This window comes from Toxotes jaculatrix, chromosome 6, assembly GCF_017976425.1.
Source record: "Toxotes jaculatrix isolate fToxJac2 chromosome 6, fToxJac2.pri, whole genome shotgun sequence".
NCBI classification, from domain to species: domain Eukaryota; kingdom Metazoa; phylum Chordata; class Actinopteri; family Toxotidae; genus Toxotes; species Toxotes jaculatrix.
Window position 1 is genome coordinate 6,785,457 of NC_054399.1, and position 24,579 is coordinate 6,810,035.

The 24,579-nt window shown below is 40.3% G+C and overlaps 1 protein-coding gene and 1 non-coding gene across 2 annotated transcripts; both read left to right on the top strand.

The window, feature by feature from the left end:
* Positions 1-336: 336 nt before the first annotated feature.
* On the top strand, positions 337-22,648 carry LOC121183075 (elongation factor 2-like). The gene is made up of 14 exons (XM_041039917.1): positions 337-343; positions 14,765-14,860; positions 16,160-16,374; positions 17,261-17,442; positions 17,866-18,077; positions 18,262-18,440; positions 18,638-18,743; positions 19,046-19,298; positions 19,440-19,635; positions 19,756-20,122; positions 20,297-20,650; positions 20,789-20,971; positions 21,202-21,334; positions 22,276-22,648. The coding sequence occupies exons 2-14, from the start codon at positions 14,858-14,860 to the stop codon at positions 22,467-22,469; spliced, it is 2,577 nt and encodes an 858-aa protein (XP_040895851.1). The 5' UTR covers positions 337-343; positions 14,765-14,857; the 3' UTR covers positions 22,470-22,648.
* On the top strand, positions 18,891-18,958 carry LOC121183982. Its single transcript, XR_005894254.1, has one exon. It is a non-coding gene; the product is annotated as a small nucleolar RNA SNORD37 (small nucleolar RNA).
* Positions 22,649-24,579: the final 1,931 nt, after the last annotated feature.

Here is a 24,579-nt window from a genome sequence, read left to right on the forward strand (position 1 = left end):
AGCCACGTTGATACAGTGGTTCAATTGTCTCATGAGCTACTGCGCATGTGTCGGAGCCTGGAGTGTTAGAGGACCATCACTAGCGAGGACTCCCACACTCTTCCAACCTAACCACTACCTTCAGTCAGGGTGCCGTTTCTACATGCATATGCTGGCGGTGAATTGGCCAATTTCCCACACAGTAATATGATAGATAATAGAAAACAGCTTAGAGCGCGCAGATGATTTTCTTTTCACGTGGTTGTGCTGCCCCCCATGTGATGCCGTCCCGGGCGGCTGTCCGGTTCGCCCGTGCCAAAAACCGCCACTGATGTTGACGCTTAACATGGCGGAGTCTCAGACGGTTTTTAGACCGACGGACGGTCGGCACAAAATCCTCGTCCCCGCTGTCTTGTCCGCACACTCCGACAGACGTATATCGATCTCCCAAACACTGCTCAGAGCGCTCTACTAAATCTGTAAGTATTTATAGTGAGTGACCTGCATACAACTCTTTTTTGTCAACAGCTGTTTTTTATGATTCAGATACTCTCTTACCGTAATCTGACTGCGTTAAGACCTTCCAGCACCTCTGGAGTCACTTTTAACAAGAGAAACCTTCGTTAAATAATTTTATAAATAAGACGTTTAAATGAATAGCTGTTCTGAGGAGACTTACCGGTAAACAAGTTTTCGCGCGGAGGAGAGTGTATTTCGACACAAACTGTAACCTCTAAGAAAAAACAAAATGTTTTATTTGCTTTTTTTTTTGGTGTATTTTTTAAAAGCTGATAAATTCGTATTCCTACCACGAGTCATCTTGCCGGTGTAGTCCGATCCCTATGTACGGACTTTACTTTCTCACTTGCACATTTATACCTTTCTCTATTTTTCTTTTTCTTTGATGCACCCTAAACAACAAATGCTTTGTCATGAGATGCCTTAGAGTCTACAACATTGCATATTGACCCTTTGATAGGAAACTCTGTGTGTGTGATACTTTCTGCAGATCCGGACCTTCAAACATTCTGCAGAGAGTAAGGACCATGGAAGAACTGGAAAATGACTTTTGTCGCTCTTCAATTTTATTTTATTTTATTTTGCAACTTTGAAAGTTTGTGTTTTCAGAACTTTTATAAACGCTTTTATTTATATATTTATATCGTCCTGCAGAAAATTGCTGGAGAAGTGTGATGATGCGGGGAGGGGTTTTCCCAGGGATAGGAGCGACGGAAGCAAATGGGGGGGGCAGTAGCAAACTGAGGAAGGAGACATTATTTCTCACCTTTGTGACACGCTCGAATCAACAAATGCCTCGTCACGAGACGCCTTAGAGTCTACAACATTGCATATTGACCCTTTGATCTGAAACTCTGTCACTTAGCACTCCTTTCCATGTGACCTAAACATAAATCAGGGGTCATAAATCACCTTTTTGGCATAAGGGTGTACCCTTATTCTCTCGCAAGTAACACAAGCCATCCATCTAAATGTGGCCAGTGAAACCACTGGAGTGAAATATTCCAAATCTGACTGAGACTGAGACTGTCTCACTCATGTTGTACAGAAGCCAAGTCACATGGAATTGTAGTGAATTACTCTATTGTTGTAGAGCTGCCACTTTGAAAGCTGGGCTTCAAAAGAGAGTAAAATGCATCCAAAACTAAAGCACAATAATACAGTTTCTTACATAATAACAATGGTTATTGGGATTAGAGGATGTGATAGTAAGGCATGCAGAAAAACATAATTATTTTTGTTTCATAAAACATGCTGACATCCTATTTCCCTTCAAGTTTATAACTTGTAACATGCAGTGCATCTCAACTCTCACATCTCAAAATAACTCTTGTTATTTTGCAATGAAGCGTTGTTGTGTACTCACTTTCTTTTTGTACCCACTTTCTCTCAGTCTACTCGGGTCTATAGAGACTACTGTCATTGAAGACATTGTGATCTGAGTTGTCTGCACTGTGGATTGCCTCTGTGGTGATTGTTGAACACTGAGGCAAAGTGCTGATTCTCACACACAAGTCCTCAGTCTTTGAGGACTGACACACAATCCTGATCTTCTCAAGTGAGATGTTTCAAACAGTTTGATAATGATCTGCTCTTAAAATTCAGTGCATGGAGGAGCTGCACTACAAATATTTCATCATGGTTTCTCATGGTTTTAGCTAGACTATTTCTCCAAGGGAATAAAACAATACACAGCAAAACAGACCCAACACTGTAAATATCTGTGTTTAAAATAGAGCTAAACTGAGTGTGCATTTTGTTTTCCTTGGGGTTGCTTGTATGAGACGCCCCACCAGCTGCAAGAGGAGTGGAACAGTAATCTCTTCAACAGTTCAAACACATTGTTGGCATATTCTGCCCATCACAGGAACAGAGATGAAGAGAAATTATTAAGTGTGACCTGAGCCTGATTTGCAAAGAAGTTGCCACTGTTCTGAAAGTCTGCAGAGTTCAGTGTCAAATACTTAGACAACCAATGAAAGACATATTTAAGAAACCTGAAACACTTTGGAACAGCAACACAAATCAGAATCAGTCCTAGAACTTTTTAAAATCTTGAATGCACTTTGTTCCCTCTTTTGAACCCTGATTGCAGAAATGTCCTCATGTATGGACAAAGCTTTGCTGTGTCATCTCATTGGAAGAAAAAAAAAAAAACTAAAAACAAAATGCTTGGACAGTGTGTGTGTGTGTGTGTGTGTGTGTGTGTGTGTGTGTGTGTGTGTGTGTGTGTGTGTGTGATGGAAAGGAGAAGTAGTATGTCAAAAGCATGGTGTATGAAATATGACTAGGTAAATATGAATGTTTGCTCCTGTCAGTGAAGCTAAATATAGCATTTGTGAATGCTGTCATCACAAAGTCCAGCACAAAATAATACTGACAGAAGTCATTTGATTTTTATTCATGTCCATCAAGTCTTCTGATCCTTGTCCAATTAAATTATTTCATAAACTGCCGCACAGTAATTCTTGTGGTAAATTTTGGTAGATAAAATCAGATGTGAAAAGCTGTTAAAAATGTTATTTTGAAATATTGGTTGTCACAGGAAAAATGACCAAACATGCACCATGCACGAGTTGTATTATGACCAACAGAGAGGAGCAGCTTGAGGTGGGTCTCTTTGCCCTGCACTAGTCAATAACAACAAGAGACCAAATCTAGGAAAGAGAACACAACATACGACTTATCAAAATATGAAAGTAAAACCCAACAATCGTTGCCTATATTTTTCTGTGTATGTTTGTTAAATTGATTATGTTGTCACAAGAAAGATGGAGCGTATGCTCTATTTTTACATTGGCAGTGTGATAATAATCAGTACTTTTTATTCCATCCTTATTTTTTGAAATAATGGCCAAAAAGAAAAGAGAGAATATGCCACAGGTCCATTTCTTCCACATTGTTCAGATAGCTGTGTGGCTGCCAAATCAATTTATTCTCATGGCAACAGAGAGTGATAATATTGTTATCGGCATTGATTGATTCTGTCTGCTGTTTTTTGTCCATATCTACTTGCAATTAATCAGTGTTTCAAATCATTTCTTATCATGTGTCACAAACCATAGACCAGAAAATACAAGAACAATTTCACTTAAACTTGTTGTTTTGGACATGAAACCAGTGTCACACAAAATGTTCTCCAGGGAAACCTTTCACACACTTGAGTTTAGATGACAAAATGAATTTTAAGGGCAGACTTTAAGCAAATGCAGAATTAAACAGTTTCACTCCCTTTTCAGATGTGTTTGGACATTTGGGAATTTTTTATTTTATCTTGGTGCCAACCTTTAATGAGCATCTTTGATAAATGATACTAAGTTGCAATAGTTCCACAAACAATCCACAAACATTGTCTTGGTACAATCTTGTTTATTTCTCATATCTTTGTATGTATATTGCACTGTGCTGTCTCATATAACAACCATGTCTCCTAAATATTAAGATATGTATAAGTGAAAAAGATATATTGCCATACAGAATGGAAAAAAACACACGATTACTGTGTTTACATGCTTGTTTTAATACAAAATCAACACAGAGGTTTTCTTAGATAATTAGAAAGAGACAAGAAGGAATCTTATGTAAGGTAGTGTTTATTCAGTTTACAGAGAACCAGTGCGACAATAAGTGAGACAAGACCTTGAAGCAGATTAATTTGTCCTTTTTAGAAGGCTCCTTATAAATCTCCTATTCGGGAGTAATTCCTCTCATGGGTTTGACCAGATATTGCAAATTGAAATGGAAATGCAGTTTACTTGGCAGTCCAGTTGTACTCATGGGTATGCTCCCTGCAGAGGTAATAAAGCACAACAGCATGGACTACACACCAACATCATCAATAACATGGTAAACTAATCCCCAAATGGCAATTAATTTGGCAAAGAAGAGCCTCCAGGATGCACAGAAAATGGGTGAAAAAGAGTGGAACTGAAACGAGTCAAATATGGGACGCCAGGATGCACCAGCACTAGCAATAGCTCACATCAGTGTGAAGAGTGAATACAAGCACAAATTCAGGTCAGTGAAATGTAATTGGTGTGGAAGGTTTGCTGTCAGCTGACACAGCATAGCATGACATGGGAGCCCCTTTCAGTGTTGACAAAAGGTGGCTTTAAGTCAGCATGTCAGCAGTTTTCAGTTCTGTGTGAATGGCTAACCCCATCACTCCAGTGAGCCAGCTCCTGGCCATGAAACTGGCTGTGAGCTGTCTTATGGATTTGAATCCTCATGTGCATTGTTTACATCTTGATGACAGACTACAAACACAATACATTAAACACCCATGACTTCTCTTCTTTAATCACGCTTCCCTTTTATTAATGTTTGCTCAAAGAAAAAAGAAAAGCTTAGCAAAGTGAACAAAACTTTCGCCACAGACAAACCGTCTTTAATGGCTCATCAGTTCAAATGTATGCTTTGGCATGCTGATCGAGTTGCTTAGCAACAAACACTTTAGCTGTTTAAGTGAACAGAGGAGCATGATAGCAGATTAGCATTTTGCGAAAGGAAGAGGTGAATGTGAGTGTGGCTAACAAAGCTGCGTTTTAGTGAAGCCTTTTTGGTGACACCGCTGTCTAAAAGAGCTGTGAGTGTTCTGCCAGAACTGAGTCATTAGTCATTTTGAATTTTTGACCTCGTCTTCAAAATGTCATTGCCTTTTTAAGCTAGTTTGCATTCATTAACTTAATACCCACAGCCAAAAAAAAAGTGAGATGAGACAAACTACAAGCTGTCAACCATTGCCACCTGCTGCCAGTACCTTTCGAATCAGCAGTGTGCTTCCCCTCTTTCACCACAGTTATCACAACTGGTAGCACCTGCACAGCACCACAGCTGTGTACTAGCTCCCACCTCTCTCCCCTGCCTACGCTCCCCTCCCCTCCTTTATCTCTCTTTCTGTTCCACTCTCTTGTCTCTGATGTCTGTCTCTGTCTCTGTCTCCTTTCTCTCCCCTCGTTTCCCCACCAAGCAGCACTAAGTGATGCTTGATTTGAGCAGCCCCAATTGACAAGCAGTGGATTTTCCTCCAACCCCACCACAGGGTTTCGGATTTGTCGTGAAAAACATGCGTCAAGATAACATCTGCATTCTTACAGAGAACACATCCTACATCAGACGCCATCTCAGGAGCCAAATGAAAACAGCATGTGCCCAGTTCTCTAACCTGCTGTGGCTGTGGGACAAAACCACAGCATCCAGAAGAAACGCGCATTAAGACAGAGATGACAGCTCCACAGGATGGACCAGAGCTAATAGTTAATGCTACTGTTTACTGGTCATCCACTATGTCATCTGTGCAGTGATGTGCTTGGTAAAAAGTATGATACGCTGATTGTGAAGTCGAGAACACAGACAGTGCATACCCCCAACAAAGCTAAACAATCCTCTAAACTGCTTATTTTTATTATAAAAAAAATATTCTGAAAGTCTGCAAGTGGATCCAGATTTGCATCATAAACACACTGACAGTCAGTCATGCTGATTGTCCAGTGGCAGCCCTGCTATTTGGAGGAATTTCTAACACCTCTCCAGAAATTCTAGGGCTTTGAAGAAGGAACTGTGTGAAATTTCAAGTAAGACAAGACTCAGTTATGGACACATTAAATTATAATGTTGTACTTAACCAAGACAACAAACTGTCTGTGTGACTACAGTAATTAAAAAGGTAAAACAGAATAACTGAGCTGTTTTGGGTTACAGTTTGACAACAGGCTGGTCCCTTGGTCCCTTCACTTCATGCCACTTACTGCTTCCTGAGAAAAATCATTTAAAATACAATTTGGTTTATTAATGGAAGGCGTTGGTTAAATTATTCTCCTGCAAGAGAGCATAATATTTTAATTCTGAGCACAGAGCAGACACAAAGTTTCACACTACCATTTATTTTGGTTTTGAGCTGAGCACAGAAATTACTTGGCACAAACAAGCATGGAAATTATTTGTTCAAGGTAATGAGCTGAGATAAAACAATCTGAGCTCAGACTCTGGTGAAGCAGTGGATGGCACTTATATTGTTCAAAGAAATGAAAATTGTTGGTGCTGAACTTTAAGGCAAGATGTGGAAATCTTCACTCCCAATTCCATGTGCAGCTCCAGTGGAAAATTGCAGTCCTGGAAAGTGGAGCCTCTTCCTGGAAATAAACACCACCTGGTGGAGCTGTAAGTGCTCATTTCAGACATTCTGATATTGCAGATGCACCCTAGGTGAGATAAGGTAAGGTAAAGTATGGACTCTTTTTATTTGCAAGATAATATATTTGGTTAGCATTTCCTTGATTTGTTTGGATGTTATCACTCAGAACTGTGTTTACAGCCCCAGGGAATACAGAGGAGTTTACCAAGTTTATGGACATATTAATTCTGAGATTTTCAAACTGTTTCCCTGGGAAGGCGTGTAAAAGAGGAAGGGAGGACACGGAGGGACAGACGTGAGGCAAAGTTACTTCATGACGCAAGTGCATGTAACTGTTCGTCCAGCTGATTTTGGACAACAACTTGCATCAAAAATCTTACCCCTCCTCTGAGTTATAACACTGCCAAATCTGAGCACACAGACATACACATATTTTTACATTCAGTTAAACTTGTGCTTCCCAAGAATATCAATATCCTTGATGTCCATGGTGAATTAACATCTGTAAATATGCTTAGTAATCATAGCTTGCCTCTTAGGACTCCGGAAACCTGAATCATTAAGTTTTCAAGTTTTCTTCAACAACAAAGAAATCCAGTGATAGCTGCCTGTTCATCCATCAATACACTGCACAGGAACTGCCAATAGATAATGTGGCATGTTTTTAATGTTGCCAATGTGCCAAAATGTAAAAATTTCTCAATAAGCCATTACAGCGCTTTCATGTTGTTATGCTGTGAAGTATGGCATGTTTGTTTGAGCTTGTTCATTGAGAAATGGTGATTGACAAAACCTAGTTCACCACAAATTCCCATGAGCAGCTCAATTTTTAGAGCTTTCGATCACACAATCTTCCTCAGCAAATGGAGCTGCCCAGTTGTCATGGAGTGGTGGTAAGTTGAAATTTACATTTTTTTCTTTGCACTTCTTATCCATGTTGGCTTAAAAGGTGCAATTGAAAGTTCACTCTGAACCTTAGAAATTTAAATTAGTTTCTTGTTTACACACTTACATTAATGTAGTAGCAAATCTCATGCGGAGTTCTGACTCAAAAGCTGAGAAGACTCTTCAGCTGAACAAATTATGTATGTTAACCTCTTGAGTTAAAAAAAATCCAAAAGCGTGAACATTTAGACCCATCAGCCACAGAGCTATAACTGACAGGGACTTTATTCAGTGAGTGCGAACAGAGAGATGGCAAAAAAGAGAGAGATAAAGTCCTCAGCCATCCTCTCCATTTGAGATTCAAGAACAACATTACTGGAATGACAGATTACAGCTGTCGGATGAAAGCCACCTATCTCCCAAAGGAAATCTTCTTGGTGTGACTGAAGCCTGGACAGTGCCTAAACACGTGTTAAAGAAAGCCACCTCGGAAACAGCACCAGGGAATTGATTTAATTTTTAATACGACCATAAAAGAGGATTCATACGCGTGGTTTTATGTGGAAATTCTAACCATATCTGACAAATAAACACGGTTAATGGACAACAAGAACATTTTCATTAAACACACCGCAAAAGGCTAAACGGAATCAATACAGCGAAGATGTAGATTAGATAAAAAAGAAAAATCCTATTTAAGGTGAGATGCACTGACTGGGGGCAAGGCCACATGAACATGGAGCAGAGGATAAGCTACCTTGCTGTACAAATGCTGATGAAAAGACAATCATTAACTTCAATGGTCCATCACATCCTCATCAATGGTTCTACTCTATTTAGCCATTACTTGAAGTTCTTATGCATTATTGTAAAGTGGTATTGTATGCTCTGTACACAAGGTTTCCTAAGTGCTAAATCAAAAGAATTATTAGCATATCTCTTATCTATTTAGAGGAAATTTCACACAACAAACAAACAGGCAGCGTTGAGACCAACAGTTCTACACGAGTGCCAGCAATTAAGCAATACCTGATTACCTGAAGAGAGGGCTGTATTAAACCTAGTCACCCATCACAAGAGCAAAAATTCATTTTCAGATTTAATCTTACTCAAAAATATTGGAGAGACTGAGTTCATTGAATTACTTTTATGGGGCCTTGACAGGAGCACTCTTTGCAGATATAACTAAATTTTCACACCAGAATAGTTTCATAAATCATTGCATTTAAAACACGCGTGGATGTATGATATTGCATCCAAGGGTTAGTAGACCTTGGGGTCACTGCTGTGCTCTGACAGCTGCTGATGATCACCAAGTGATCCCAAGTCAATATAATTTCAGCCACTACAGAACGAGTTGGTATCAGAGCCAAACAGTTTGATGGAGTAGTCAGGGGACTTCAACAGTGACATGAAATGTTTTCACTGCTTTCTGAAATGTCAGTTACGAGACAACCTCACATATTCACACACAATTTATCTTTCCAAAATACCAACTAACTATAAAAAAACATCAGGTGTTATTTTGCAGAAACAGCATTGTTATTCAAATGGACTAAAACAGCCCACGTTTACATTTTCCTGACAAGTATCCTCTTGTGGTTGTGTGAATAATGACAGTCCTCTCCAGATAAAAAGTACAGCATTGGTTTATTGTTCAATCAGCTTCAGTGTGTTGAGGCGGAGGTTGGGGTAGATGAGTTGAGTCTGGCTTTGATGCCAGAGGCTGAAGTTTGTGTCCCATTTCCTACAAAAGGTCAGTGTTGGTTTCTTTCAGCCATGGGGATGATCTTTCCCTAACTTTGATCAAGTACTTTAGTCTTTGTCCATTGTTGAAGTCCTGGTGTCCTTTTCTGTCATTGTATGAGGACTGGATTACGAGTGCAGCTAATCCTATACAATTCAGCATCCAATATAGCAGCATAACTTTTTTTGATGTTTTTATAAGTTGCATTTCTCTTTAGATAAATGGGCTTGTGGTCTGAAGTTTGCCTATTTGTTCCCTGCACTGGCAAGAAAAAGTGAGTGGGGAAAGTGAAAGAATTTAATTGAGATACTATTTAGCAAGGCCCTTAAACCCCCAAATGCACCAGTAGAGCTCCTTATTGGCCCACAGAACAGACTGTATCTGTACTGGGAAGCTCCCAGGTGTGGATGTGTATATATGTGTGCATGAGTGCACTGCACTTGGTGAAACATCCCTGGATAAATAAAGGTAAAGGAGGTTTTTAAAATTAAGGATATTGAATTTATGCTGGGTGCAATTACAAGTACATTTAATTCAGTTCTTGCACTCAACAGGTCAGAGCAATCAATGAAGTGAGTGGAGCCTTTTTTAGAGTGCTTTTTCTAAACTGCTGACACAGTGACAGTAAATGCCTCAAGCAATATGAATTGATTTTTTTGTCAACAACCTGACAAACTCATTTTTCTATTAGACCACATGCATTTTATACAACCTACAAAGTATTGCAAGCCTGAGTATGAGCATGGAGTATTTACTCAAATAATCTGCTGCTAGAACAGAATAGAAATCCATTCATCTATCCGGTGTCTACACCTTCTTATCCTCTGCAGCATCTAGGGAGCCCCAAGCCAATCCCAAGTGATGCTGGGCAACAGACAAAACTATCTATATTGGGATAACTTGGATGGTGTTGCTTGCCCAGTGCAAGACTTTGGATTACACGCTTGACGGAGCAATACCTGAAGGACACTGGGATTACCAAAGCTGCCCTTAAACTTACTTCTTACTTTTAAAAGGCACTTGAACACAGCTGTCACGGCCAGAAATATTCTGGTCCCTGCACAGCCTTGCCCTTCTTTCTGCTTCTAGGTCATGTGGAGTGTTCTCGTCTCCTGGCTGTAGCCAATAGTTTAAGTTTCATACTCTCTCTTTTCCTAATGTGTCTATTCCTAATTTCTCTTAACTTACAAACAGCCACGTTCACTAATCAGCATTTCACACTTGTAATGATTGGACTGTGTGAATTACTTAAATTGTGTTAGTAAGTTTTGGGAGACAGGTGTTTTCATGATTGTAATCCTGGATGACCTGCAGTTCAGCATCAACTTAAGCATTGTATTAGTGACGCAGCGACCCACATACATGAACCACATGATCCTTCCATACACATAATACTTACATGTTGGCTCTGTTATATTTGTTCATCTCTATATCTATGTGTCCATTGTATATGTTCCTTGTGTGTGACAACATACTTGAGTGATAAAGCTGATTTTGATATGACCATAAATTATTAAAGTTTTTTAATATTCATATATACATATATACATATTCATATATTCATTTTGTATATTTTTTGTCACTTCTAACACAAGGAGTCATGTGTTTTACTCACATAACAGTGGCTTACACTCAGTTATTTGATGACAAAAATGTGTGTTTACTGGCTTCATTGATGATTTATACTTGCTGTTTACCATAATGATACCCTGGAGAAGCTCCAGGGGACAGGGTGCATGTGTTCTCTTTCTGAGCTACATTTATAGCTGATATAGTGCAAATGCATTTTGAATATATTCGGGGCTCTAAAGTCCAGCAAGTTGTGATGTGACACTGGAATATGACAAGTGATTTTGTCTTTTTTTGATGTGTTTCTTCATACAATAAATATACTGGTGAAAAATACCTTTCAGGAGTAATTTTTTTTTTTACCAGAAACTAATCAAATACAATCTAATTTCCTCTAAGCAAACAACCTTAGCACTAGATGTTGTGTTTAGAGACCACTGATGTTCGGTCTCTTACATGAGAAATAAATGAGGGCAAGGATCAAGGAAAGAGAATGAGGGAGCTAGGGGGAGACTGTGAATAAATAAAAGAAGCTGAAGACTTTCAGACCTGCATGCATTTTTTGAGGATCAGACTGCAGCAAATATGTGGATACGGTGTGTCAGACTTCTGTCTCTTTCTGTCACACAAAGTACCAGGAGAACATGGACTGCTCTTAGAGTAAGCAAAACAACTTTGAATTTTAACAAGACACATTCCCAGGGATAGCTCTCATGGGACAAATCATACCCCTCTAAAAGTTTGGTGTCATTTCAATCCATAGTCAATTACTCAGACTGAGCTTTCTGCCATTTGTCCCTGTCAATCATTTTGTGTGAGCGTTTTCAGATATGACAGCAAGTTGAGAGCTACAGCAAACGGCTTGACAGGCAGATCATGTGCGATGGCGTTAAATGAGACAATTTTACACAGTTTACTTCCTGTTCATACAGGTAGGTAATTAACACTATAAAATTTGTTCAATTTACTATGTTTGTAGGCTTTTTTTTCTGTGCCCGTTCTTCTGTGTCCATGTTAGGCCTAATTGTTTTCTAATTCTGTTCCTTGTACAACCCCCTCCCCAACCCCGTTTTCCTCCAAGAATATGAATCATGGAATAATTTTATGCTTTTTAAAGAGCGCTTTTTTGACACTAGCATGCCCATATAATTCGTCACATTATGGTCAATCTATCATGTGAATCTTTAGCTACACCATTTCCCCACGTTATCAAAGTGACATTTATCATAGATAATATAAGGACTGAGCTGTCTTGTCGACCTCACACATAAATGTGTCCCTCAGTACCATCTTGCCAGAGCTGACTTTCAAAATTCAAACAGAAAACTGCTCTCCTCAGATGCAATGAAATGTTACACACCTACACAATTATTAACAAAAAGCGATATGTGCTTTTTGTCAATAATGAAATGCATAGGTGAAGTACAATTTTAAAAACAGGGTTGAATTTGATGCACCCAAAGCTGTTTTAGTGAAGCAAGTGGTCTTTCATCGTGACACATTAATAAGAGAACTTCAGCAACCCACAAAAACTAGAAAAAACTGTGAGGTGTCGATGGTGATAAACCCCTTACAAATGGGGTGAGAGGGTGTGTGGCGTGGCGTAAGAAGAAGCAGCATCAGACCAGCAGAGTTTTTTATCAGTGCTCTGGATTTTTTTCTTTTATTATTTTCATAAACAAATATTTAGCTCAGTCTCCCACCAAGGTAGCTGGATGCTGGCACAAACAGTTTACCAAATGGCAATCTCGGCAGCAGAGGAAACTCCACAAACTGCCCTCTCTCTAGCCAAAAGAATTGTGCTCTACCACCTGCAAAATATCTTCATCAACTCAGCCAGCACCGCTACCCAAGTGAAGGAGACACCCCAGACAACAAACAAGGTGTTGTCCACCTTTGTGGGGGAGATGTTTTCCAGATCCCTCACTAAAACACTTCTTTATTCTTTGCACAATGAGTTTAAAAGTAATTTGAAGTGCTGTCGTTGTTGAATCAAAGGCAGCATTTTAGTTAAGGACCTTCCTCCTGCATGCATCCTTGAGTATAAGGCAGTCATTACTCTGTATTTTCTATGGTAGTGAAAACTTCCACTTAATGTACTCAGTAAATCAGTTACTGAAACAGCACAGCTGAAATGTACAAATGTAAAATGTTTCTACAAGGCATTGTAGCTTGAGGCTATTTGCCAATTTTATTAGATACATCTGTCCTGAATGTGTTATTAAGATTCTTGGCTAATGAACAGCATATTTTCTTATAGCTAAAAATGCAGTAATACGACGAGTGTATGAAGAAATGAAGAGTGTATAAAGTAGATTTCTGCTTGGTTTTTGACAAAGAACTATGTTCTTCATCATTTAACATTCACATTCCTGTCGTTCATTGCCACTGAGAGTTTAAAACCAACATGTCCTTTGAAGGTAAACAGAAAAGCAGCTGTCAATGATTTCCCTCTCCACCAAACTGCTCTCACATCGCTTCTTCTGTTGTTTCTCCGTCTGCCCTCACAGTCTTTGTGTCTCTGCATGCGTACTTTCAGACGGATTTGTGTGATTGCAAATGAGTTGGTGCATTAATTCCAGTTTAATCACAGACCAACATCAAGGTATATCACTCACACTGACAGAGCATGAAGACATTAATTCAACATACATCTTGTCTTATAGCCTGTTTAGCACCTCAGTGAGTGTTATGTAACCACTGCTCATTTAAGTATAGGATGAAATGATCATAACATGTACACAGCTGAGCATCACTTATGCTTTAGGGGACTGGTGTGCTGAAAGCTGGAGTGTCTGGATGTGAAGATGAGGCGCCATCTGCTGGAAATAATAGGAGTAAAATTGCGGGGATTAACTACAGAGCAGGTGCATTAAGAAAATGAAAAGACTGCTTGATAACAGCATGTAATCTGTCATGCTTGATTCACTGTGTTTGTACAAAAATTATTAGAATTATACCAAATGAAAAAAAAACAGAAAACAAATGAACATTTCTGATTCATCTTTAAAAGTTGCCATCAAACCACAACTTTCCAGCTTTCTGTAAATAGTTTGAAGACTAGTGCCATTGTGCCATTGTTACTGTGATGATCAGAGTCACAACTGGGACATGAAATACAAAGTTTACATTAGAAATAGCAATTTTACACACATCCAGGACACAACTGATCTGATATCTGATGTACATGTATCTTGTGTAAAGGCCATTTAAAAGCTTTTACACTGTTGCTATCAGGTTCCCCAGAATGAGTCACGGGGAAAACAGGTGAAGCTACAGCCACCCAGTGGACAGAAGGAGGCATAAAGGTAAAGTCGTTAAAGCTGGAGACAAAAGGGAAAGTGAGTTTATCAATGTTGAAAAGATTAATCTGGCATTATTTTATGCTTTCTAATCAGTAAAAGAACAACTGTCAAGCATGGTTATTCATTAAGCTATGTTTTGTTTTTGTTTTTTTTATAAAAATTAGATGCATTCAAGTTATTTATTTTCCACAGCTTTCTTAACTTTATGCCAGTCTGTTTAAATAGGTGATGATAAATGCACCCATTTTATCATGGAGGTTAGTTTTTTCTTCAAAGTCCTCATAGATCTCAGTGGAACTATTTAAGTGGAAGATTGTCGAGTTTCACTACAGGACTTTCACAAGAAGTAGACTCTGTAAAAGCAAGTGATGTGGAAGAAGGCTCGATAGGCCTCTTATTGATGCAACTCCATTTTACTGTAATACCAAAACCGGAGATAACTAAGCCAACCAAATGCCTGTTCAGGTGAAGCTCCTTTGACTTTATCAGCAAGAAAATTGTGTCCCTGGGTGGCGGCTGCTGCAACAGCAGCAACAAACCACCGGTCCTCTACGTAAAGTCATACGTGTTTACGCACATGGCACGTGGCTGACGCACGCTGTATAAAGCCCTGTTTTCTGACGTCAGCGGCCTCTTCCCTGCCTAAGCCCTCGTGAGGTGGGCAGTGTAAAATTTCTTGTCTGTTTGCTTCACCGAGTGAATCCAAACCCATCCGTCAAAATGGTGAGTTGATAATATCTCTTTGGATAAGTAATGTATTGGCGTGAACACAGGATGTTTTCAGCGTAAATATTGATTTTCTTTGAAGGGATTTACGGATGCTGTGCTACTTAAATGTCAGTTCCATCGATGGGGCTTTGATCAAAATGGCAACCATTTTGTCACCCATACCGCTAGGTTCGAAGGAGCCACCCCAACTATAGAAAACCAGTTGTATTATTAACTTGCTTTCTTACTTGCCAAAGTGAAACAGTTTATTATAGGAGTGCTATTGTGTCGAAAGAGGTTAGCTTCCGTGAAGTGACGCGACAGTAGTGCGGTGTTGGCTAACTTTGTCAGAGTAGCGGCTTTTGCTCTGTTGGCGGTGGTTATTAAAATAAATCAATCTGAAATGGAAGAAGCTTCCCATTTAAACGTGTGATGTGTGATGAGGGTGCGAGCACAAGGAACACAGCATTTCGCTCTTTTTTGAAGCTCCTCTGGGGCGGAGGAATAATTTGCCGGCATTTCGCGTTTCCCGGCTTGGAAGGCTAGTTTAGCTGTCAAGCTAGTGTTAGCAGCTAGCATAGTGTCAAAGTCTGTACACGTGGCCTATTCATGCCGACATATTATGCCGGGTATTGCTTCGCTGACTATCCTTTTTACGCTCCGTTAACGGAACATATTGTTAAATTAGTAAATAAGTCATTGTTATTCATATGTTGTATTGAGTTCCACTGACAAAAGGATGTTTAAGTTTACGTTAAACGCAGACAACAATAACTCCACAGTTGTGATGATGGCGGATACCCAGCGCCCTGGGTGGAAGTGCACCCGGGGCGTTGGGTATCCGGCACGTTGAGTCAGCAACAATTTCGATATGCAGAGTGTAAACTAACAGGTGAATGATAGTGAGACAGCCGTCCTCTGTGCGTTAGATTTTGAAATATTTAGTAAAGACACTGGTAAACATACTGAAACAGAACAGCATGCAAAACTCGAACATAGGTGGCTGTAAATTCCCAAAGCGAGTCAAAGTGCCTTGTTATTTGGCTGCGTGTGTACTTCTGAGTGCACATCAGTGGGTTAAATAACGTGTTGGCTGAAGGGCGTTTCCACTTATGTTTCTCCCTGGGCAAATTCAATGCCCTTCAGACTCACTGTATTCCGCGTAGGATAATATACAAATATGGCCAAGGAAATAAAGCCTATTCATGCGTCAGAATGACAGAACATCAGGTGGTAAAACATGATTGCCAGGCAGAAACACACAATGTCATTTCCTTTTTTTAACTGTTGTAATTTGATTTTTGTCCCCTTCAGGTGAACTTTACCGTAGACCAGATCCGTGCCATCATGGACAAAAAGGCCAACATCCGTAACATGTCTGTGATTGCGCACGTCGACCATGGAAAGTCCACTCTGACCGACTCGCTGGTGTCGAAGGCTGGCATCATCGCCTCAGCTCGTGCTGGAGAGACGCGTTTCACAGACACGCGCAAAGATGAACAGGAACGTTGCATTACCATCAAGTCTACGTAAGTATTTTGTAGTATTCTCGGCTGTCCTCTTTTTGCAATGTAAGTAGGTCTGCATCCCTGACAGATTGACTGACATTTGACAAATAGATAATTGGTATTGATTAAACATGGAATGAGCACACATTTTTCTCGCGAAGCACCTGCTCAACTGTAACTTGTCCCTATTCCAGCATCACTTGAGAATCTAGGCGGTAAGATTCTGTTTGAGGGCATGTCTACCCACCAGTTATGTAGTCAGTTATGGTACTAGTCAACAACAGTCTATTTTGACTGTTGTTGCTTTTTGGTTTATAACACAATCTTGAATGCATTAATTCTTGCCTGTCTCATTGTTTCAGTCCTTTCAGTCAGTCAGAACACAATTTGCTGAAAGTTGTGGTTTTTTAGTTGTACTGGCCATTGTTAAAAAACTTTGCTTTGTACACAGAGCACACATCCAGTATGTTATGGCTAATCATTTTTGCAAGCCATACTGTTTATATTAAAATATGAAATAATTTATTCTGTTCTGCTGTTAAAGTCTGCGCAGTAATGGCATAAAAACCAATTAGAAGATGTGTAAAACTTGACAGAGTTGTATAGTTAATCCCATTGTAAGTTATACCTGCAGTAGATTTTGTACATGTTACATTAAGATGTGATTATGATTTTTAATATCAACATGGCCCTAGACAGGAAGGATCCCTGTGATGGCTGGAAAGTATTTATTAATCAGTATTTGCATTGAACACATGATACGACATGTTTGGCATCAAGGACTAAAGACATAAATTGCTTTTTTTTTAAATTAGCTGGCCTTTCAGTGTGATTTTAATTTAAAGCACAAACACTTGCATATCTTTGAATTGTTAGTTATGACATACGACTTTGTCCCAACTTACAGCGCCATCTCCATGTTCTACGAGCTGAGCGAAAATGACTTGGCCTTCATTAAGCAGACCAAGGATGGCTCTGGCTTCTTGATCAACCTGATTGACTCACCAGGACACGTAGACTTCTCTTCCGAAGTGACTGCTGCTCTCCGTGTGACTGATGGAGCCCTGGTTGTGGTGGACTGCGTGTCTGGTAAGGACAAGCCCGAATGATCCTCAGTAACTGATTGTTAGCTCTCCAGATGGATTCTCAGTTTTTCACCTGTGCATTTTTTCCCCAAGAAAGTTTAATCAGATTTGCAATGGTATACAAGTGGGTCAATTTGATTTTTTTTTTTTTTTTTATAAATACAGAGTAAGACTACAAAATGTGTACTTATTCTGACCCACTTGCCAGCCTGCAAATAAGATTGTCTTGAAAATCTCCAGTGTACAGGGCTTTTTTCCTCATCAGAAGTGTTTCCTCTCAATAAAATATGGACATGCTTCAGGAAACTGAATATGCCAGTGGTATCTTTGACGCTATATATACCATTGTGCTGCTTGTGTGAAATCAGATTCATGACTCGGTCTGCTTTCTCCTTGGCTAAATTGTCTCACTATCTATCCCCACCAGGCGTTTGTGTGCAAACTGAGACAGTGCTCCGTCAGGCCATTTGCGAGCGCATCAAGCCAGTCCTGATGATGAACAAGATGGACCGTGCCTTGCTGGAGTTGCAGCTTGAACCAGAGGACCTTTACCAGACTTTCCAGCGTATTGTTGAGACAGTCAATGTCATCATCTCCACTTACGGAGAAGATGAACATGGACCTATGGGCAACATCATGGTGAGGGGCCATCTGACTCTGTACTTTACACGCAACATCCACTGGCCTCATTGTTTTTGTGCAACACAAGTACATTTGTCTCCAAAATAGTTCATTTCACCCAACAGTATAAGTAAGTTAAAAATTAATGTAAAGGCTTTAAAAATGCTCTTGTGTAATGATATGGTACTGTCAACTCCCCTAGGTTGATCCAGTCATTGGTACAGTTGGCTTTGGCTCTGGCCTCCACGGCTGGGCTTTCACCCTGAAGCAGTTTGCTGAGATGTATGCAGCCAAGTTTGCTGCCAAGGGCAACACCCAGATGACACCAGTTGAGCGCTGCAAGAAGGTGGAGGACATGATGAAGAAACTGTGGGGTGACAGGTGAGTCTCCAGACAGAGAGCTTGAGTCATTGTGGAATGTAGTTAGTAGTAACACAGTGACACATACGCTTGCTAGATATAAAGGAGCACGCTGAAATTTTTTCTTTAAAATGCTTTTTCTTAAGCAATCTTGAACAGTGTTGCTGTCTCTTTGACTATTGTATTGGTAAATCTTTACACCTCTTTTATTATTCAAGGTACTATGATGTTGAGACTGGAAAGTTTGTCAAGAGTGCAACTGGACCTGATGGCAAAAAGTACCCCCGCACCTTTGTTGCTCTGATCCTGGACCCCATCTTCAAGGTAACAAGGCTTGACACAACTGTAATTAAACATTGAGGAACAATGCATTTAGAAACCAAAACAGCAGTGTTCACAGAAGCACATTTTGTAAGAGAGTAGTTCAGTTCTGATAAAATTTGATCATAATAACAGTTGCTCTGTTTGCCTGCAAGTGATGACTTGATCATTCTTCACTTTGACCTGACTAACCAGTGATGATAAACTTCAGTCTGAGCAGGGCACAGAAACAGTACTTTGCTTTAACATCCTCAGTTTTGTGGTGTTAAATTGCAGTCTTCTAATTCAGATCAACTTCCTTTCAGGTGTTTGATGCCATCATGAACTTCAAGAAGGAGGAAACAGCCAAACTGATCCAGAAGCTGGAAATCAAGTTGGATGCTGAGGACAAGGACAAGGAGGGCAAGCCTCTCCTGAAGGCTGTCATGCGTCGCTGGCTGCCTGCCGGTGAGGCTCTCCTGCAAATGATCACCATCCACCTGCCTTCCCCCGTCACTGCCCAGAAGTACCGTTGCGAGCTGCTCTATGAAGGACCTGGAGATGATGAGGCTGCCATGGGTATGAAGCTGATTTATTTTGGTTTTGTTCATGTGCATTTGTAAAAGATCAAACATAGACAGCACACGCATAATTTCAGCCATTCAGCTGTTCTTGGACTTCATTGTACTGATTGTCGGAATCGGATTGTCGTCTATCCAGGTATCAAGAACTGTGACCCCAAGGCTCCTTTGATGATGTACATCTCAAAGATGGTGCCCACCAGCGACAAGGGTCGCTTCTACGCATTTGGGCGTGTGTTCTCAGGAAGTGTCTCCACTGGCTTGAAAGTACGCATCATGGGACCAAACTTTGTCCCTGGAAAGAAGGACGACCTTTACTTGAAGCCAATTCAGAGGTTGGTATCAACACCTGGTCTGTTAATCAGTTACTTGATATGTATTTGAGCATTGGTTGCAAGATGTCAGTTTATCATATTGGTCATCATCTGAATTGTTATTCTCTGTCTCTTTGCCAGGACCATTTTGATGATGGGACGTTACGTTGAGCCCATTGAAGATGTGCCATGTGGCAACATCGTGGGTCTGGTTGGAGTGGACCAGTTCCTTGTCAAGACCGGAACAATCACCACCTACGAGCAGGCACACAACATGAGAGTGATGAAGTTCAGTGTCAGCCCTGTGGTCAGAGTTGCTGTGGAGGCCAAAAACCCTGCTGACCTGCCCAAGCTGGTGGAGGGTTTGAAGCGTCTGTCCAAGTCCGATCCTATGGTGCAGTGTATCATTGAGGAGTCTGGAGAACATATCATTGCTGGAGCTGGAGAGCTGCATCTGGAGATCTGTCTGAAGGATCTGGAGGAGGATCATGCTTGCATTCCACTCAAGGTGATTCAATGCAAAACTTGAGTAAACTTGATTTCTTAAGTAAGATCTGTTTACTAGTGAGTTTAAGATGCATACAAATCAAATAGAAAATGGACTCATAATGGACTGGTGTGATTTTGACATTGTCCCTTAAGGTGAACTTTTTTGTATTGAAACTTCATGTTTTCTTTTTAGAAATCTGAGCCAGTGGTGTCCTACAGAGAGACCGTCACTGCAGAATCAAGTGTCATGTGTCTGTCAAAGTCGCCCAACAAGCACAACCGTCTGTTCATGAAGGCCCGTCCCTTCGAGGATGGCCTGGCAGAGGACATCGAGAAGGGTGAGGTTAGCGCTCGCCAGGAGCTGAAGGCCCGTGCCCGTTACCTTGCTGACAAGTATGAGTGGGATGTCACTGAGGCCAGAAAGATCTGGTGCTTTGGACCTGATGGAAATGGCCCCAACCTGCTGGTGGACGTTACCAAGGGAGTGCAGTACCTGAATGAGATCAAGGATAGCGTTGTGGCTGGCTTCCAGTGGGCAGTCAAGGAGGTAAGGGGGCCATCAATTACAAGAATTCACTGGTCACTGCACTCGGCTAAAAGGGCCTCAAGCCACAAATAGTAGTGTGCTTTTTCTATACAGAGATCAATGGACATATTTTAAATCTGCTATTGATGTTGTCTTTAGGGTGTCCTCTGTGAAGAGAACATGCGTGCCATTCGCTTCGACATCCACGATGTGACCCTGCACACAGATGCCATTCACCGTGGTGGTGGTCAGATTATCCCCACAGCCCGCAGAGCTCTGTATGCTTGTGAGCTCACAGCCGAGCCCAGACTCATGGAGCCTGTGTATCTGGTGGAGATCCAGGTAAGTGCCATTGGATTAGTAGTCTGTGCTTTGTTTCTTCTTTATACTTCAAATCTGGGAGGAGTTTAGCTCTGTGATGAATCTGTTTGCTTTCAAAACTTGATCATCAAGTTTGGCAGGGCTTAAGTTGCTTAAGTTGGAAAGGTTACAGTTTAGTTTTTATAGTTGACTTGCGCGTATTTTCACAGATTTGAGTATTGTCTGTTAAATCTGTTCTCTATCGTCTCCAGTGTCCTGAAGTTGCCATGGGTGGAATCTATGGTGTGTTGACCAAGAGGCGTGGTCATGTGTTTGAGGAGGCCAGTGTCATGGGAACACCCATGCGTGTCATCAAGGCCTACCTGCCTGTCATGGAGTCATTCGGTACGTCTTCTTTGAAAATTGAGCAGAGAAGCCAAAACATTTGTTCTCAAACCAGAGTCAATTTTGTCTCCTGATTTAGATTTTAGGTGTCTTACTTTTTTTCCTCCCCAACATTTTAGTGACTGTTTAAGTCAACAAAGTCATAAATTGTCATACATTTTAGTTCATGGGTCACAGGTGTTATCTTAATGTCCAGTCATCATGAGTACGTGTAGTGTTCTCTCTGAGATTAGCTCTGGGAAAAGGCTCAGTTTGCCTGTTCATATCAGACTGCAATTGTTTACACACATGGCGCCTAGTGCTGCAGTTTTTTCTGCTGAGAACATAAACTAGGCCAACAGTCCTTGTATTTCAGTTTGATACATTGGTATGTTTTGTATTCCATGGAGGAAATGGTTGTTTACATTATAGACATTATGTTACTGAAACCCAGGATTTCTTTTGAGTGAAATACATAACTAAGCTTTTGAAGGTTTCTCTGACAGAGGCAAACAGGGTGTTATTCTGAATATGCAAGTAGTTGGCTATAAAAGTGCTTACTGAAAACCTGGAGAGTTGTACATTACTGTCTTTCACATTAATTCTAGGCCTGAAATGCATTTCTTTCTAGTATATTTACAGGCACTACTTTATTTCCGGTTTTTATTATAGATTAACAAGTATTTGTTGTATAACATAAAGCCCCAATAAAGGCCCCTCAGTCAGTTACACAACTTGACAGTGTTGCAAATGCAAACACATACATGAACAGGTTACAGCAACATTGTGCATGATTTGTAAGTATCCTAAGAGCTGTTTCCCTTCTGGCGATTGACCAGAAGGGAAAACAAATGTTAACTTCCACATATCTGACTGATCACTACTTGTAACCCTTAGACCATTAATGTAATAAGAGTTTGTCTGGGAGGCATTGAAACATATTTTGCTTTTTTCATTTGTAGGTTTCACAGCTGACCTTCGTTCTAACACTGGTGGCCAGGCCTTCCCACAGTGTGTGTTCGACCACTGGCAGATCCTTCCTGGAAACCCAATGGACGCAACAAGCAAGCCTGGTATCGTTGTTACTGAGACACGCAAACGCAAGGGTCTCAAGGAAGGTATCCCAGCCTTGGACAACTACCTGGACAAATTGTAAAAGCCTGCACCCCACTGGTTCATGCCTCATTCCTCCTTTCCCACCAAATTCAAATCTGCATTGTGGGATCAGACTGTACAGAAGACAGTGAGCACTAATGTTTGCCAAAAGTATCGACAATAATGAATAAACAACTACAAAAATTGTAAACGATAAATAAAAGAAAATAAAAACTTTAATGGTTCACTGTTTGTTTTTTTTAATGGGCATGATCATGTGGATGCGGTTAAGTTATAACGCACTGCTGCTTAATTTATAGTGGGCATTATTTCACTAAAGGGGTGCGATCACAGACTGTTGGGTGTGGGTTTTTTTTTTTTTTTCTCTCCATATTGCACAAGTCTACTGTCATGTCTGCACTGTTGTGGGTGCAGTGATGTGGAGATTTGACACACAGGTGGTTGCAGAAAGTTTCATCACATTTCCATTGTCCAGTTTTGCCACGACTCAAAACCTGAGTGTAAAAGGTGTGTGGGAAAACGCCTTTTAGAGCTGTTCTAAAGAAGCAAGTGGGATTGTGCTCAGGTGTCAGCCCAGCCAAAACAGTTCAACAGGTTTTATACCATGGCCACAAATAACCCCTGTGTTGTCATGTGTATTATTTGTAGGGAACAGCTATGACGAAGCCTCGTTTGTAATCATCGCAGGAGGTTGGCAGCTGAATTTTAATTTCAAGACTATGTTTATGATGTTACCAATTTTACATAATACCTTAAAATAATTTTTGTGTTCTCTACATGTAACTATGTCAAGGAAAAAACTAAGTCCAAGACCTAGAGGTTCTTGAGGTGAAGGTAGCAAAGATTAAATTGCAGTGCATTTGCATGTCAAGATGACTGCGTAGACATACAGTTAGAGCTGAAACAATTTGTCAAGTGCACTGTTAGGTTCATGTTAGAATTTGGATTTTTTTCCCCCTGATTATTAGGTTAGTAAATTGAATATCTCAATTTCTTCTCATACAGATTTTATCTAGGTGGAGCTATAAAGCTCTATCCCTCAGAAGTAACCAAGCAAGCTGTTATAGCTGCTGTTTCCCAACATGTGTCCTTGAGTTCAAGCCCAACTCAACCCTGACTAACTCGTTCTGTGAGTGTTCTCTGTGAGAGTTTGGCTTCCTTCATCAATTGCTGTTCCAGCCAAGAGCCTAATTTTGTTGTAAACTCTGACAAGTCCTAACATTAGAGCGTTTGGCAGAAAAGGTCTGAGCAAGCAGGACAACCCTGGTTCAGTTCATATGCTCTTAGGGGCTTGATTCAAATAAAATTTGAATACTGGGTTGATGAAATAAAGGACAGTGAGGAGTCAGTAATCCACAACGGTATCACTGTGCAGTTGCTCCTGAAAGCAGTGGCAGTGTCTTGTATTTATATGGCATCAGTCAGAGGGAATAAATGAGAATATATTTCTTAAAAAAAAAAAAACAAAAACACTAATCTGACAAAGAGGAGCTGATGTTCACTGCGATCAATGCACGAGATTATTTCATGATAGTTGTAGGTGGTAGGTGTCTGATTTCTTTGTATTTTGAAAGCACTTACCGGACATGTTAGTATGCCGCCGTGCTTTCTCCAGCTGTGACAGAAGGAATTTAAATTTTGGTTCCTACACTCTAGGGTTTAGTTGCAGTTCCTCATTATGATGACTGTTGTGAACACACACGATCCACACCCATGGATGAAATAATACCCTCATCCAGTAACTCCAAACCACTACTTCCGGCAAAGATTTTAAAAATAAAACTTAGGTAGGCCCATGGGGCACGTGAATTTCGTTTATGAAAGCGACACGCAGATCTTGTTTTTTTGGTAAAACTTTATTCAAGTTTCATATAAATACAATTACATATTTTCCGTACTGGGAAAGATGGGAACACATAGGTATCTTATAAACCCTATAACCGTAACAAAACCTGAATAAACACACGGGAGAACTGCAAAATAAAAAGTAAAACATAAGAAATAAACTAATATAGATCACAATAGAAAACCAAATGAAATAAAAGGGGATTTCTGTTAACATAAGTCTTATAACTCTAGTACAGTCCAAAGACTATTTGTGCTTTCTAGTTTAACAGTAGTTCCAGTGGTTTTACCTGACAAGAGTTTGA